Below are 14654 nucleotides of genomic sequence, written 5' to 3' on the forward strand. Positions count from 1 at the left end.
AAAAAAAATATGGACAAAATAGACAAAGAACTTGTGCTGATGGGATTTAAATTCCAATAGGAGGAGATAGAAAATAGATAATAAATATAGTAATTAGAAAATTAATATTATATTCTATAATGATAAATGCTATAGTGAAAGTCTTTTAGTTTGAAAAAAGAAACCTTGACATGAATCTGCCCTGGGTGTACATGCATTCCCCATCTTGAACCCCCCCTCCCATCTCCCTCCCCATTCCATCCCTCCAGTATGGCAAAACCAATACAATAATGTAAAGTAATTAGCCTCCAATTAAAATAAATAATTTTTTTAAAAAATTGCTCCAAAAATATACACCTAAAAAAAATGAAAAAATAAACCTGCAGACATTACAGAAGAGCTGTAAGAATAATATAATAAACTTCCATATAGCCTCTCCAACTAGATTCACCTATTATTAATATTTTGCCACACTTGCCTTATATCTCTTCATCTAGACAGGTTAGATAAGGTAAATCTACACAATGTGTATAAACACATATTTCTGAATCACATGAGAGTAAATTGCAGACATCATGACTAAATTATTCAACGTGAATCTTCTAAAAACAAGGAAATTTTCTTACAACATCAGAGTATATTTATCAAATTTAGGAAAATTAAAAATTGATAGACTGCTATTATCTAAATATATAGTCTATATTCACATTTCAAAGGGTATTCCCATAATATTCTTGTACCACTTTTTCTATCCAGAGTTATGCAGTCCATTTAGTTGTCAAGTCTTTTTAGTCTCTTTTAATCTGAGATTGTTCCTCGACCTTTATTTGCCTTTTATGCCTTTGACTTTTTCGAAGAATAGAAACCAGATTTTATTTTGTATACCATGTCCCTCAGTTTGAGTTTGTCTGTAATTACCTCCTTGGGCAGATATTTTCTTATATGTGGCTGGAATACTGCATAAATGTTGTTAGGCCTTCTTAATGCATTACGTCAGGAGGTGCACGGTGTCATGACCCATTAGTGGTGATGCTCATTTAGATCACTTCCTTAAGATGGTGTCTGTTTCTCTCTTAATCATTAGTAAATAATCAGTAAGGAGATGCTTTAAGATAGTATGAAGGTTCTACCTCATCAATCTTTTATCCATTAACTCTAGGCTCTGTTGATAATTCTTTCCTGAGTCATTTGTTATTGGGATGGTAGGAAGTGGTGATTTCCAGCTGTATTATTCCTTCTATATTTGCCAGTTGGCATTCTGCTCTAAAGGAGAGCTTTCCTTTTTATTAATTTGCTTATAATTAATATAAACTCATGGATTCATGTTTTACGTGATTTCTGTCATTACTTGTTGTAAATTGTCTTTTAATACATACCACTTATGAATATTCCCCTACTTCATAGAAAAAAAAATACAAAATGAAACTTAGCACCCTTCCTGTCTAGTTGGAGAAAGAAAAAGGACATTCCAAGGGTAACTATATAAAGAACAATGCATTTCTTCTGTCTAGTCTTTCATTTAATTCTTCATTTTAATAGTTTATGAATGTATAACATTTCAGATCCAAGGGCTTGTGGGAGCTTAGTCTAACTAGGCCTTAATCATGGGTCTCCGCCAAGACCCTATTTGCATTCTCAATTGACACTAAATTAAAGTTAATTTGATACTTTGGCTGAAAACCTCTTTCCAAAACGGCAAAATACGCTACTTTGAAGGTCATCTTTTGCCCAAATGTTTGGCTGCACAGATCAAGTTGTTAAATTCAGAGACCATTTTCATTTATTATTATTACTATTACTATTATTATTATGTCTACCCTTCTTCCAAAAAGCACTTTTGCAAGAGCAAAACTACTATCTTTACATACCAGTTTATACCTTCTGAAAACATTTTCTTGCTATTATGTGAATAGCAATTCAGTTTCTTAATGTGTTGCCAAAAAAAATTATAACTGCTTCTAAATTGCATTGATGTATTGTAGAATTGAGTTGAATATCTTTGTAGGCTGAGTATAATTATCCTCCTGCCAGGAACAAATAAGTTATACTGCTCCAGAGAAATAAATATGCATATGAATTTATGTGGATGGATAAATCCTTATAAAGTTTAGCTCTTTATAACACAATGAGAGAAAAAGAAATGTACTTGGTGAGGCTAATGAATAAACTAAGATCATTATATTGTCTATCAGACATTTCCCCCACGAACTTACATTTTACTACATATAAATCAGGGCAGAGCATTTGAAAGGACTTTATATAGTGAACGAAGCAATTTTAGGATGAACTATGTAAGTCACCTAAAATCTTCAGCTATACTTGAAACAAGATGATATGTATAAATAGAGAGAAGAAAATGAATACTCCAAGTGAAGAGTCAAAATTATAAACTTTGATTTAACTCTGTTAACATCTTTACCTCTTCAAAGATACCTAGCAGAAAAAGTTTGCAAACAATAACACCAGGTACAGGCCAATAAAAAAAAATAGGATTCCAGACTACACTAGGTAATTGCAGCAAGATTAGTGTAAACCAAATGCATTTATTATTTGCAATGTAATCCAATATACTAGCGGATGGCATGCGCTTTATTTTAATTAGCTGTTTCTTTTAAAGGGTTGCTTGGTCCAACTGTCTTGATAAGAAAAAATTGTAGTCATTGCTCAAAATGCTTGTAGCAAATCTAGTTTTAAATTGAAGCAATTTATTCCGAAAGCAGTCTACTACTGCAGCAATAATCAATGTGTTTTCCCTTAGCCCATACTTGAGCTTTCTATGGACTATTGTTAATTGCCTGTAACTAAATGACTGCTGGTGCCCTTAAACATAACTCTTTGGCACTTGTTCATTTGTTGTGTTTAACCAAATGCCTGTTTCCCTTAGGTTTTGCCTAGCGATTTTGCTTTACAATTTTCCGTATTCCATCTCAGTCCCTTAAAGAGGGCAGAGTCTATCATTTTAACAAAATAACACAGAGGCTAAACAGAGTTTTAAAGGTTTGCATTTTCTGTTTCCATCCTCTGATGCTGAATTGTGCTGAAATGGACTCTTTTTATTTTTTAAATGCTGCCACTCCAGGCAGCTTGAACTTGAGCTGAAAAGTAGATCCCATTTCAAAAGGAAATGACATTTGCTAGGGCAACACCATTCACGTTGTAATGTAAAGATAAAATACAGCAGTGGGTTCCCATCATTTCTTTTAACTGTAACAGAATTTAACCCCTAGTAATTTTGTCCTCACCTAATGTGTAAGCAATATTGGCTGGCACTCATATTAATGAATGTGTCCAGCTTAGAGCAAAAGAATGTGGAACTGAATCTATCATTTTCTTCAGGAGAATTTACACATGCTATGTAAATCAATGTAAAAAACCTAAATGGAAAAAATTTTAAGCTGCATACATTTATACTACTGAAGCCGTGTTTATTAGTCTTGCATGAAAATAATGTAGTCACTGAGGTAGCAGGCATTATTGTATAAGCTGGGGAAAGACATTTATTTTCCAACTTGCAAGTTTGTTATAAGACACTGTGCTTCTCCATGTAGTACTGTAGTTTCTGAGGAAAATCTGAGATACTGTCATGATCTCAAGATAACTTGTTGTTATTCAGTCACTAAGTTCTGTCCAACTCTTTGCAACCCCATGGACTGCAGCACGCCAGCCTTCCCTGTCCTTCACTATTTCCTGGAGTTTGCTTAAATTCTTATCCATTGAGTCAGTGATGCTATCTATCTCATCCTCTGTCATCCCCTTCTCTTCTTGCCCTCAATCTTTCCCAGCATGAGGGTCTTTTCCAATGAGTCAGTTCTTTGCATCAGGTAGATAAAGTATTGGAGCTTCAGCTTTAGCATCAGTCCTTCCAATGAATATTCAGGGTTGATCTCCTTTAGGATTGACTGGTTTGATTCAAGATAAGTTAGCTTTTTGCAAACGCTGTTTCTTGGGCTAATTTTTGATATCCCTATTATTAAGTAAATGACTGCCATATGGCTCAGAATATTTTTCTTGCTTTGTTGCTCATACTCTAGGCATATACAACTTTTCATGTTTGTACCTTATAGGAGGGATTCATGAGACACAAGAGCATTTCTGTACTTGCTAAACTTCACCTACCCTGCTCTCTTCTTCTCATTACATTTTAGACAGTATTATTGGTTAATGGCAACCCACTCCAGTATCCTTGCCTGGAAAATCTCATGGACACAGGAGCCTGGTGGGCTGCAGTCCATGGGGTCGCAGAGTCAGGCATGACTGAGCGACTAACACTTAACACTATTGGTTAGCCTAGTAAGCAGTGTGTTTAGGTAGTACATACAATTTTTGAGAGACTCATGACATCTACCAATGGGAATAATTCAGATTTGGGCAACTACTTCCCTAAAAATAGCTTACTTTCTTAACATTTTTCTCTTGCTGCTACTGCTAAGTCACTTCAGTCATATCCGACTCTGTGACCCCATAAACGGAAGCCCACCAGGCTCCCCCATCCCTGGGATTCTCCAGGCAAGAACACTGGAGTGGGTTGCCATTTCCTTCTCCAACATTTTTCTCTTACACATACTTAATTTTTTAAAATGTGTGTAGAGACCACTGTTATAAATACTATCTGAGGGGAAAGAATTCTGCTTATTGAATTAATAGAATTACATTTCAGTCATAGTTTTTGATTGTTACATAAGCTATTCAGTGAGATATGAGTATGTAAGGCATGGTTCCAGAATCAAAGGATATGCTTAAGGGCACCATGGAAGAACCATGGGCACTTGTCTACAGCAAAGCAGCTGTCTTGACTCCCTTCTTTCCTTACAGCTTCTTCACCTATATCCCTTGGATTAGAACTTATAATGACTCTTTTTAAAAATACCAATATTTTAAAGAATTGAAGTGCAATTAACCTAAGGTAAAAAATAAAAATTTTAAGTGGCTAGCTCAGTGAGTTTTGACAAATGAATACACTTGTATCTATACCTGAAAAAGATACGGAGTTTTTGTTTTTTGTTTTTTAACCCCAGAATGTTCCCTCTTTCCCCTTTCCAATAAATCTTCCTATCACTCATCCACAAAGCATCCATTTTGTAATCTTTATCACTAAGGTTTATTTTGGCCTGCTATTGGACTTTATTTAAATATATATACTGAAGGTATTCTTTGTGTCTGGCGTTCTTCAGCTAACATCATTTTGTGAAATTCACGAAGGCTGCATGTTATCAGCAGTTCATTCTTTGTACTGCTGAGTGTATTGTAACCTATTGGCACACAATAGTTTGTTCATCATACCCCGTTAATGAGCATTTGGGTTGCTTCCAGTTGTGATCACTATGAATAAGACTACTCTGAACATCCTGTACAAGTCTTGTAGACATTGGCTTATTTTTCCTTTGAGTAAGAACTTAGAAGTAGATTCATATTTAGGGTAGATTCATATTTAACTTTATTAGCAACTACTCAAATTTTTCTAATATACTAGTATCATTGGGCAATTCCACTAGCAGTGTTTGGGAGTAGAGGCTACACATTCTCCATTATTTTTTTTAATTTCTTTTCTCACACAACAAGTTTTAGAGTGATGAATTCCAAGTATGAAATGCATTATATTAGAAAACAGAAGGAATATTAAAAGAAGCCCATAGTCCAAATGCTTATCTCTCCCATTATATCCAGTATAATTGAAATCAGATTTTCTGGTATGTAAATTAACCTATGGGCCTAAGTTAGAGTTTTATGCAGGTGTCTATGTGTGGTGGAATTTAACTGATAGCCTGAGAAAACAATACCCAAAGTACCACACAGAATTATATACCCACTAATACTTTCTGTTCACATAGTAGTAGGAAAATAGTATACTGAAGCATGTTTTGTATTTCATTCCTGGTACTTTTGTAGACTATCTTATATAGTCCCTCACAAGGTTCAGCAGATAAAGCTGTCTGATATTTATAAATACAAACTGTATAAATTTCCTTGAGATATTTCTTAGTAATTCACACTTCATGTTAACTTAAATTCTTAAAGGTTTAATAACTCGCTTTATTTTTTCTTTCTTAAATTCATAAATTCCAATCACTTTTTGTAAGTTTTTCTTCTGCATCCTATTTAATTTTAATAAGAGCAGAAAGCTACACTTGATTAAACACTAGTTATATGTGTCTTTTTATTAAACTATTGAATTAGAAATTAATGACTAGATAAGAAGAAATATGGCTGAGGTTTTTTTTTTCCTGTAATCATCACAGGATAAGTGACATCACATGCAAACATACACACAAATACAAAAAAGTCCTTGTGAGAAAATGATGGCCATACTTTTCAGATTATTTATCACTGATACTGTGTTGCACCCATGATGATTTCACCGCATTAGTAAGATCTCAAGAGTGATCTTGGAAGCCAAGAGTAGTTGTCACTGCAAAACCATAGATTCTTTTAAAATTCTCAATCTAAGACTACATCGACTATTACAGATAACCCTTTGGTGGATTGTAAACTACAGAATTGAATACCATTGCTTTAGGGCCATAATTTCAGGAATAGTTATCTTTAGTGGTAATTAAGAAAACTAGTACTTTTCAAGGTAGTTGTCAACTGCAAGGAACAACAGCAACCCATCAGTAATATTTGGACTATGATGATCAAGGTCAACATACATACACAGGCAATTCAACTAATGTTTCACTAAAGTGGACTTCAAAATCTTCAACATTCTGGCCTAATGTTTAAATAACAGTATCATTGAATTTGTTACATTGTGCATGAGCTCTAAAGGAGGAAAAAGACGTGAATGTTTTATCTCTAAAATTGTCTGATCAATTTTTATGTTTTATAGACATTCTATAGGAATAAGAGAACTTGTTTACAGAGGGTGGCAAGAAAATTACTCTTCTGGATAGAATGTAGTAACATACCAAGTCGAAGGGGAAAGAAAGGATAAGAAAAAAATATTTAGCTCTGTTGCTGCTGTTTGATCGCTAAGTCGTGACTGACTCTTTTGTGACCCCATGGACTGTAGCCCACCAGGTTCCTCTCTCCATGGGATTTCCCAGGCAAGAACACTGGAGTGGGTTGCCATTTTGTTCTTCAGTGAATCTTCCTGATCCCGGGACCAAAAAAGCGTCTCCTGCACTGGCAGGCCAATTCTTTACAACTGAGCCACCTGGGAAGCCCGTTTAAGAGCTTAGTGAAAGGAAAATATGACCATATAGTCCAATGTGACATCCACTAGGGAGCCTAGTCCTTAATCCCAAGTTAGCACTCAGCCTCCAAGACTGTGGTCAGCCATATTGGCACCACTCTTGAGAAAGACAAGTGTTAGTGCTTCTGGCTGGAACCAGCAGACAGTATTTATTAGGTGGTCCACCCAACACTCTATGCAACACTCCACACTGCCCTTCAGGAACTGTGCTGTTTACCCCTCATTTCTCCTTAGCCCCGACCTCCAGGTGACAACTGAGGTGGGAAAGATTAAGATTCAGATTGGGTGAGTTCAGAAACCATCCTGGCTTAAAAGCTTCATCTCCAGAGGAACCAGTATTTCTTTTATCAACTTCAGCATACCTTGCAGAATTCGATAGGAATAGGTTTATGTGTAAGAGTCACTTTCACTCTCAGTTCAGTTCAGTTCAGTTCAGTCGCTCAGTCGTGTCCGACTCTTTGCGACCCCATGAATCACAGCACGCCAGGCCTCCCTGTCCATCACCAACTCCCGGAGTTCACTCAAACTCATGTCCACAGAGTCGGTGATGCCATCCAGCCATCTCATTCTCTGTTGTCCCCGTCTCCTCCGGCCCCCAATCCTTCCCAGCATCAGAGTCTTTTCCAGTGAGTCAACTCGTCACATGAGGTGGCCAAAGTATTGCAGTTTCAGCTTTAGAATCAGTCATTCCAATGAATGCCCAGGATTGATCTCCTTTAGAATGGACTGGTTGGATCTCTTTGCAGTCCAAGGGACTCTCAAGAGTCTTCTCCAGAACCACAGTTCAAAAGCATCACTCTAGCAAGCCCCAAATTATAGTTTCCAATCAGGTATTTACAAATCAATCCAAATACAATCTACCAATGTAGGTTCGTTCTTACCATAAGCAATGTTGCTTAGCAACACAGTTACCACATACCACCTTATCGGGTTACCAAGGAAACAGCTAGAAAGTTATCAAAAGGTCACATTCTACCGCAGAAAGGAAAGGGGTTGTGTCAATCCATTACCCACATCTGATCTCATCCACAAAAGTGTGAAATCAAGTTGAATTTATGAATTATGAATTATGTGAATATGGTATAATTCCCTCTGGTAATTTTTTTTTCTAGAGCTGATGTATACAGTTGAACTTGCTGGAGGGCTTGGTGCTATCCTTCTGCTGCTTGTTTGTTTGGTGACCATCTACAAATGTTACAAGATAGAAATCATGCTCTTCTACAGGAATCATTTTGGGGCTGAGGAGCTAGATGGAGGTAAGCTGAGTCCCCTCTTGTAATGTTCTTTCTATTCATATTTGTTTCCTGCTTTTGTTTTGTTGAAAGAAAGGTTACCCGAATAATCATTTGCAGCATCTCTTAGAGTCTTTCAATGTTCAGTTTGTAAATTCATCTTTTACATGGAACGCTATGTGTGATGCTTTGGAGCCAATAGGTATTATCTTCTCAAAATTGGAAAGCAACACCTACCGTATTTAGAATGGTGTTCCAAAGAGCACTTCTGAATTACAAACGCTGACTACAGTGTTATCAGAGTGTTCATTTCTCTCACCTAGTAATCAGTACTGAAAGTCCAGCTTTACTCCTGTATAGGTAAGAGTGTCTTTTTTTTTTTAATTTATTTATTTTAATTGGAGGCTAATTACTTTACAATATTGTAGTGGTTTTGCCATACATTGACATGAATCTGCCCCGGGTGTACATGTGTTCCCCATCTTGAACTCCCCTCCCACCTCCCTCCCCATCCCATCCCTCTGGGTCATCCCAGTGCACCAGCCCAGAGCATCCTGTATCATGCATTGAACCTGGACTGGCAATTCATTTCACATATGATAATATACATGTTTCAACGCCATTCTCCCAAATCATCCCATTCTCGCCCTCTCCCACAGAGTCCAAAAGACTGTTCTATACATCTGTGTCTCTTTTGCTAAAATACCAATACAGTATACTAATGCATATATATGGAATTTAGGAGTGTATCTTTTAATCATGATCCCTAGCTCAGTAGTTTGAAGTGAATCTTAATTTGTCTCTTGTTTAGCCTGATCAGTTATAATAAACAGTACTGAATATTTTAGAATTCACCCAGCAGTCTTTCAACCCTGTTTATTTAGCTTTATTTGGACAAGCTAATTTTTATTCCAAGTGGGGACCCACAGAGAGGGAAGTGCACAAACACTTTGTTTTCATAATAATAAATCTAATACTTGTGCTCCAACTGGGTAAGTAAATATTGTTTTCATAGAATCATTATTATTATTTGCCTCTGGTCAGTCATAAATATGTTTACAATCTAAGAAGAATTTGGAGTCCTTAAAATTGAGCTCCATAAACTGCCCATTAGTGGTAAAGTTTTTTTTTTTTCCTTTCCTTTTTTGGTCAATTGAAAGTGATTCATATATACATTAACTTGCAACATAGGAAGCATATGTGAAGTGACAATAAATAGTACATATGATCAGGGTTTCTTGATCATTTTCATAATCTTTTTATTGACTATCCATTTTTCACTTACCATTACAAAGGAAAATGAAACAATTGCCCATGTTACCACATTTGCACAGGCCTCTGGAATAAGTCACAGGTAGAGTGTAGGCTGTCAGACTTGTGAAGAGGAGCAATTTATTCAGCATCCCTAACACTCCTCTCTGTAGCTTTCTCCCCTTCCCGTTAGAGTGAAATCTGTGCTACAGCAAGACTGCTTTTTTTTCTCATTTTAAAGTACTGATTAGCCTATTTATTCTTTGTTTCTACCTTTCATGCCTATTCATACAGATTATTAAGTTTTTTTGCTACTGCTTCAAAGAGATATGAGAAAATTGCCAATATCAGAGTCATTGTTGAATGAGAATCAAGCTGAGTACTAGGCCTTAAAATCATTTTTGCTAAACCTCAGAAAAACTCAGGTCAATAGTATAATCTCTCTTTTACTGATAAAGCAACTGAGGCTCCCAGAGTTAAATAACTTACTAAAGAAGTTACCACTAGTATTATTGTAAGTGGCCAAGATGGGATTTGAATATAGGTTTATTTTCAAAGCATTTATTTGATTGAACACTGAGCCCTTGTTATTTTTAGCCTTTTAAAAATTTGGTACGTTCAGCATAACTTCAAGATCTGCTGTTACTTGCACAATTAGCACAGTAGAAGTTATTTGAAAAGACATAACCTAAACAAGTCTCATTTTATCTATTAACATTATTTTGGACATAATTTTTGTTCTGAATGATATGAAGGATTTCATCTAAATGATAAATTTCCAATATAATTTTTTGTCACATTCTGAATGTTAGAAGATTCTAAAGAGTTTCAGTTCAGTTCAGTAGCTCAGTCATGTCCACCTCTTTGTGAGCCCATGGTCTACAGCATGCCAGGCTTCCCTGTCCATCACCAACTTCCAGAGCTTACTGAAACTCATGTCCATCAAGTCGGTGATACCATCCAACCATCTCATCCTCTGTCACCCCCTTCTTCTCCCAACTTCAATCTTTCCCAGCCTCAGGGTCTTTTCAAACAAGTCAGTTGTTCGCATCAGGTGGCCACAGTATTGGAGTTTCAGCTTCAACATCAGTCCGTCCAATGAATATTCAGGACTAATTTCCTTTAGGATGGACTGGATGGATCTCCTTGCTGCCCAAGGGACTGTCAAGAGTCTTCTCCAACACCACAGTTCAAAAGCATCAATTCCTCGGCCCTCAGCTTTCTTTATAGTCTAACTCTCACATCCATACTTGACTACTGGAAAAACCATAGCTTTCATTAGATGGACCTTTGTTGGCAAAGTAATGTCTCTGCTTTTTAATATGCTGTCTAGTTTGGTCATAGCTTCTTCCAAAGAGCAAGCATCTTTTAATTTCATGGCAGCAGTCACCATCTGCAGTGATTTTGGAGCCCAAAAAAATAGTCTCTCACTGTTTCCATTGTTTCCCCATCTATTTCCCATGAAGTGATGGGACCGGATGCCATTATCTTTGTTTTTCTGAATGCTGAGCTTTAAGTCAACTTTTTCACTTTCCTCTTTCACTTTCATCAAGAAGCTTTTTAGTTCTTCTTCACTTTCTGCCATAAGGATGATGTCATCGGCATGTCTGAGGTTATTGATATTTCTCCCAGCAATCTTGATTCCAGTTTGTGCTTCATCCTGCCCAGCGTTTCTCATGATGTACTCTGCATATAAGTTAAATAAGCAGGGTGACAATATACAGCCTTGACATACTCCCTTCCCAATTTGGAACCAGTCTGTTGTTCCATGTCCAGTTCTAACTGTTGCTTCTTGACCTGCATACAGGTTTCTCAGGAGGCAGGTAAGGTGGTCTGGTATTCCCATCTCTTTCAGAATTTTCCACAGTTTGTTGTGATCCACCCAGTCAAAGGCTTTGACATAGTCAATAAAGCAGAAGTAGATATTTTTTTGGAAATCTCTTGCTTTTTCGATGATCCTATGGATGTTGGCAATTTGATCTCTGGTTCCTCTGCCTTTTCTAAATCCAGCTTGAACATCTGGAAGTTCACGGTTCATGTACTGTTGAAGCCTGGCTTGGAAAATTTTGAGCATTACTTTGCTAGCGTGTGAGATGAGTGCAATTGTGCGGCAGTTTGAGCATTCTTTGGCATTGCCTTTCTTTAGGATTGAAATGAAAACTGACCTTTTCCAGTCCTGTGGCCACTGCTGAGTTTTCCAGATTTGCTGGCATGTTGAGTGCAGCATTTTCACAGCATCATCTTTTAGGATTTGAAATAGCTCAGCTGGAATTCCGTCACCTCCACTAGCTTTGTTCATAGTGATGCTTCCTAAGGCGCACTTGACTTTGCATTCCAGGATGTCTGACTCTAGGTGAATGATCACACCATCGTGGTTATCTGGGTCATGAAAATCTTTTTTGTACAGTTTTTCTTGCCACCTGTTCTTAATATCTTCTGCTTCTGTTAGGTCCATACCAGTTCTGTCCTTTATTGTGCCCATCTTTGCATGAACTGTTACCTTGGTATCTCTGTTTCTTGAAGAGATCTGTAGTCTTTCCCATTCTATTATTTTTCTCTATTTCTTTGCATTGACCACTAAAGAAGACTTTCTTATCTCTCCTTGCTATTCTTTGGAACTCTGTATTCAAATGGATATATCTTTCCTTTTCTCCTTTGCCTTTAGTTTCTCTTCTTTTCTCAGCTATTTGTAAGGCCTCTTCAGACAACCATTTTTCATTTTGGCATTTGTTTTTCTTGGGGATGGTCTTGATCACTGCCTCCTGTACAAAGTCATTAACCTCTGTCCATAGTTCTTCAGGCACTCTATCAGATCTGATCCCTTGAATATATTTGTCACTTACACTGTATAATTGTAAGGGATTTGATTTAGGTTTAGATGTTTAGAGGTTAGATGTTACTGAACCTTAGTTGCATCTCCTTGGATTCTTCTACACATTGTTATAATTGAATAAATATCTACTATTTCAGTGTTGAAAAATTTCCCTAACATCATGAATCCCCATTCTTCCTAGCTCTCCCACAAGTCCTTTCTTCTTCCAAAGAAGAGATAATTGTTAAGAGAAAGCCAATTTTTCTTGGCTTGACTTCAAAAACTGTAATTTGAAAGTCAAAGTTGATCAGCTATCTTTATTCTTGGCTACCATGTTACCTCCCCTGAAATGCGAATACATTAAGTGCTCTTGGAAAGAAAGGAAGAAGAGGGAAAGAAACTTTAGCTCATCTTTTGAAGTAATGTCAGTACTACAATGATTGTTAATAACAGATTCACTGACCATTTCTTAAGTATGTATTAAATGACAAGTGTTGTGTTGACTATTTTATTAATACTCAGAAAATCATACAACCAGAAAGACAGAATTGAAACCCAGGTCTAAATCCTCAAATTTTCCTAATTTCCGTCACTGTATCAAACTAGGAGATGGACTGTTTGGCATCTGGACACATTCAGTCGGTTCCTTTCAAGTCTTTACAATGGGCATTACCTGACTGTATCAGTTCTGTATCAGAAAGATTCTGTTTTTCCAAGATGAAACATATTGATGCTTTGCTCTCTTGGTTTGTTCACATCAGTCTTTGGAGAGTCGGACACGACTGAGTGACTGAACTGAACTGAACTGAACACAACCTTACATTGTAATATTTCTCCTAGATTCAGGCCTTAGCGTTTCTCTTTTAATTCTGCAGCACCACCTTTTTGGATCATATGTACAACCCTGTCTACAGTTGCATTTATGTACAAATTACTCCTAAATGTCTTTCTCCAAGTTCTCTCATTTTATTATCATTTTCTCATAACCTTTTGATTTTTTTAGACTATGATAGGAGCCAAGAACAACTTTTGCATCACCCATCCCCCCACACTCATTCCTTACCATTCTCCGTTTTACATCTCAATTCTCTGTATCATCCTTTACCTCATTTGCTTCACTTCCTCTCCATCTGCCATTTCCAATCAGTTATCGTGATCAGCTAACACATTCTTGACAAGAGACATATTAATACATCTTTTGTTACCCAAACATTATTGACCAGAGATATATCAATACATTTTTATACAGAGTGATACAATTAACATGACTGTGCATAATTTTTAGAGCTTTAAGTTAATCAAGGGTTCATTATACAACTTACAATTGTTATTATCATTCATATTTTGCTCCATTCGATTTTTATCCCAACCTTCTGTGTATTATAAATGCAAGTTTATTACCATAAAAATTTCAAAAATGCCACATCACAAAATTTTGAGTGAATTTTATGAGGATACTTTCTCTGATCATCTGGATGACATATATAATAGAGTCTTAGAAGATGACAGTTCTTCAGAATACAGTACTGATTCAGACAATGTGAACATTCAGTTCAGTCGCTCAGTCGTGTCCGACTCTTTGCGACCCTGTGAACTGCAGCACGCCAGGCCTCCCTATCCATCACCAACTCCCAGAATCCACCCAGACCCATGTCCATTGCGTCAGTGATGCCATCCAACCATCTCATCCTCTGTCGTCCCCTTCTCCTCCTGCCTTCAATCTTTCCCAGCATCTGGGTCTTTTCCAAGGAGTCAGTTCTTCTCATCAGGTGGCGAAGTACTGGAGTTTCAGCTTCAGCATCAGTCCTTCCGATGAATATTCAGGACTGATTTCCTTTAGGATTGACTAGTTTGATTTCCTTGCAGTCCAAGGGATTCTCAAGAGTCTTCTCCAACACCACAGTTCAAAAGCATCAATTCTTCGGCACTCAGCTTTCATTATAGTCCAGCTCTCACATCCATACATGACTACTGGAAAAACCATAGCTTTCACTAGATGGACTTTCATTGCCAAAGTAATGTCTCTGCTTTTTAATATGCTGTCATATGACTAGGTTGGTCATAACTTTTCTTCCAAGGATCAAGCGTCTTTTAATTTCATGGCTGCAGTCAGCATCTGCAGTGATTTTGGAGCCCAAAAAATAAAGTCTGTTTCCACTGTTTCCCCATCTATTTGCCATGAAGTTTC

General features: G+C 36.9%; 1 protein-coding gene across 1 annotated transcript in view; it reads left to right on the forward strand.

Moving 5' to 3' along the window:
* The window catches only part of IL1RAPL1 (interleukin 1 receptor accessory protein like 1), a 712082-nt gene that overhangs the window by 680752 nt on the left and 16676 nt on the right, over positions 1–14654 (forward strand). The window contains exon 8 of the mRNA XM_088834257.1: positions 8284–8427. Coding sequence (XP_088690383.1) covers positions 8284–8427 — 144 coding nt within the window. The remainder of the gene's footprint in view (positions 1–8283; positions 8428–14654) is intronic.

Source organism: Moschus berezovskii, chromosome X (genome assembly GCF_049115385.1).
Source record: "Moschus berezovskii isolate FMDL1 chromosome X, NW_MosBer_1.0, whole genome shotgun sequence".
Taxonomy (NCBI): Eukaryota; Metazoa; Chordata; class Mammalia; order Artiodactyla; family Moschidae; genus Moschus; species Moschus berezovskii.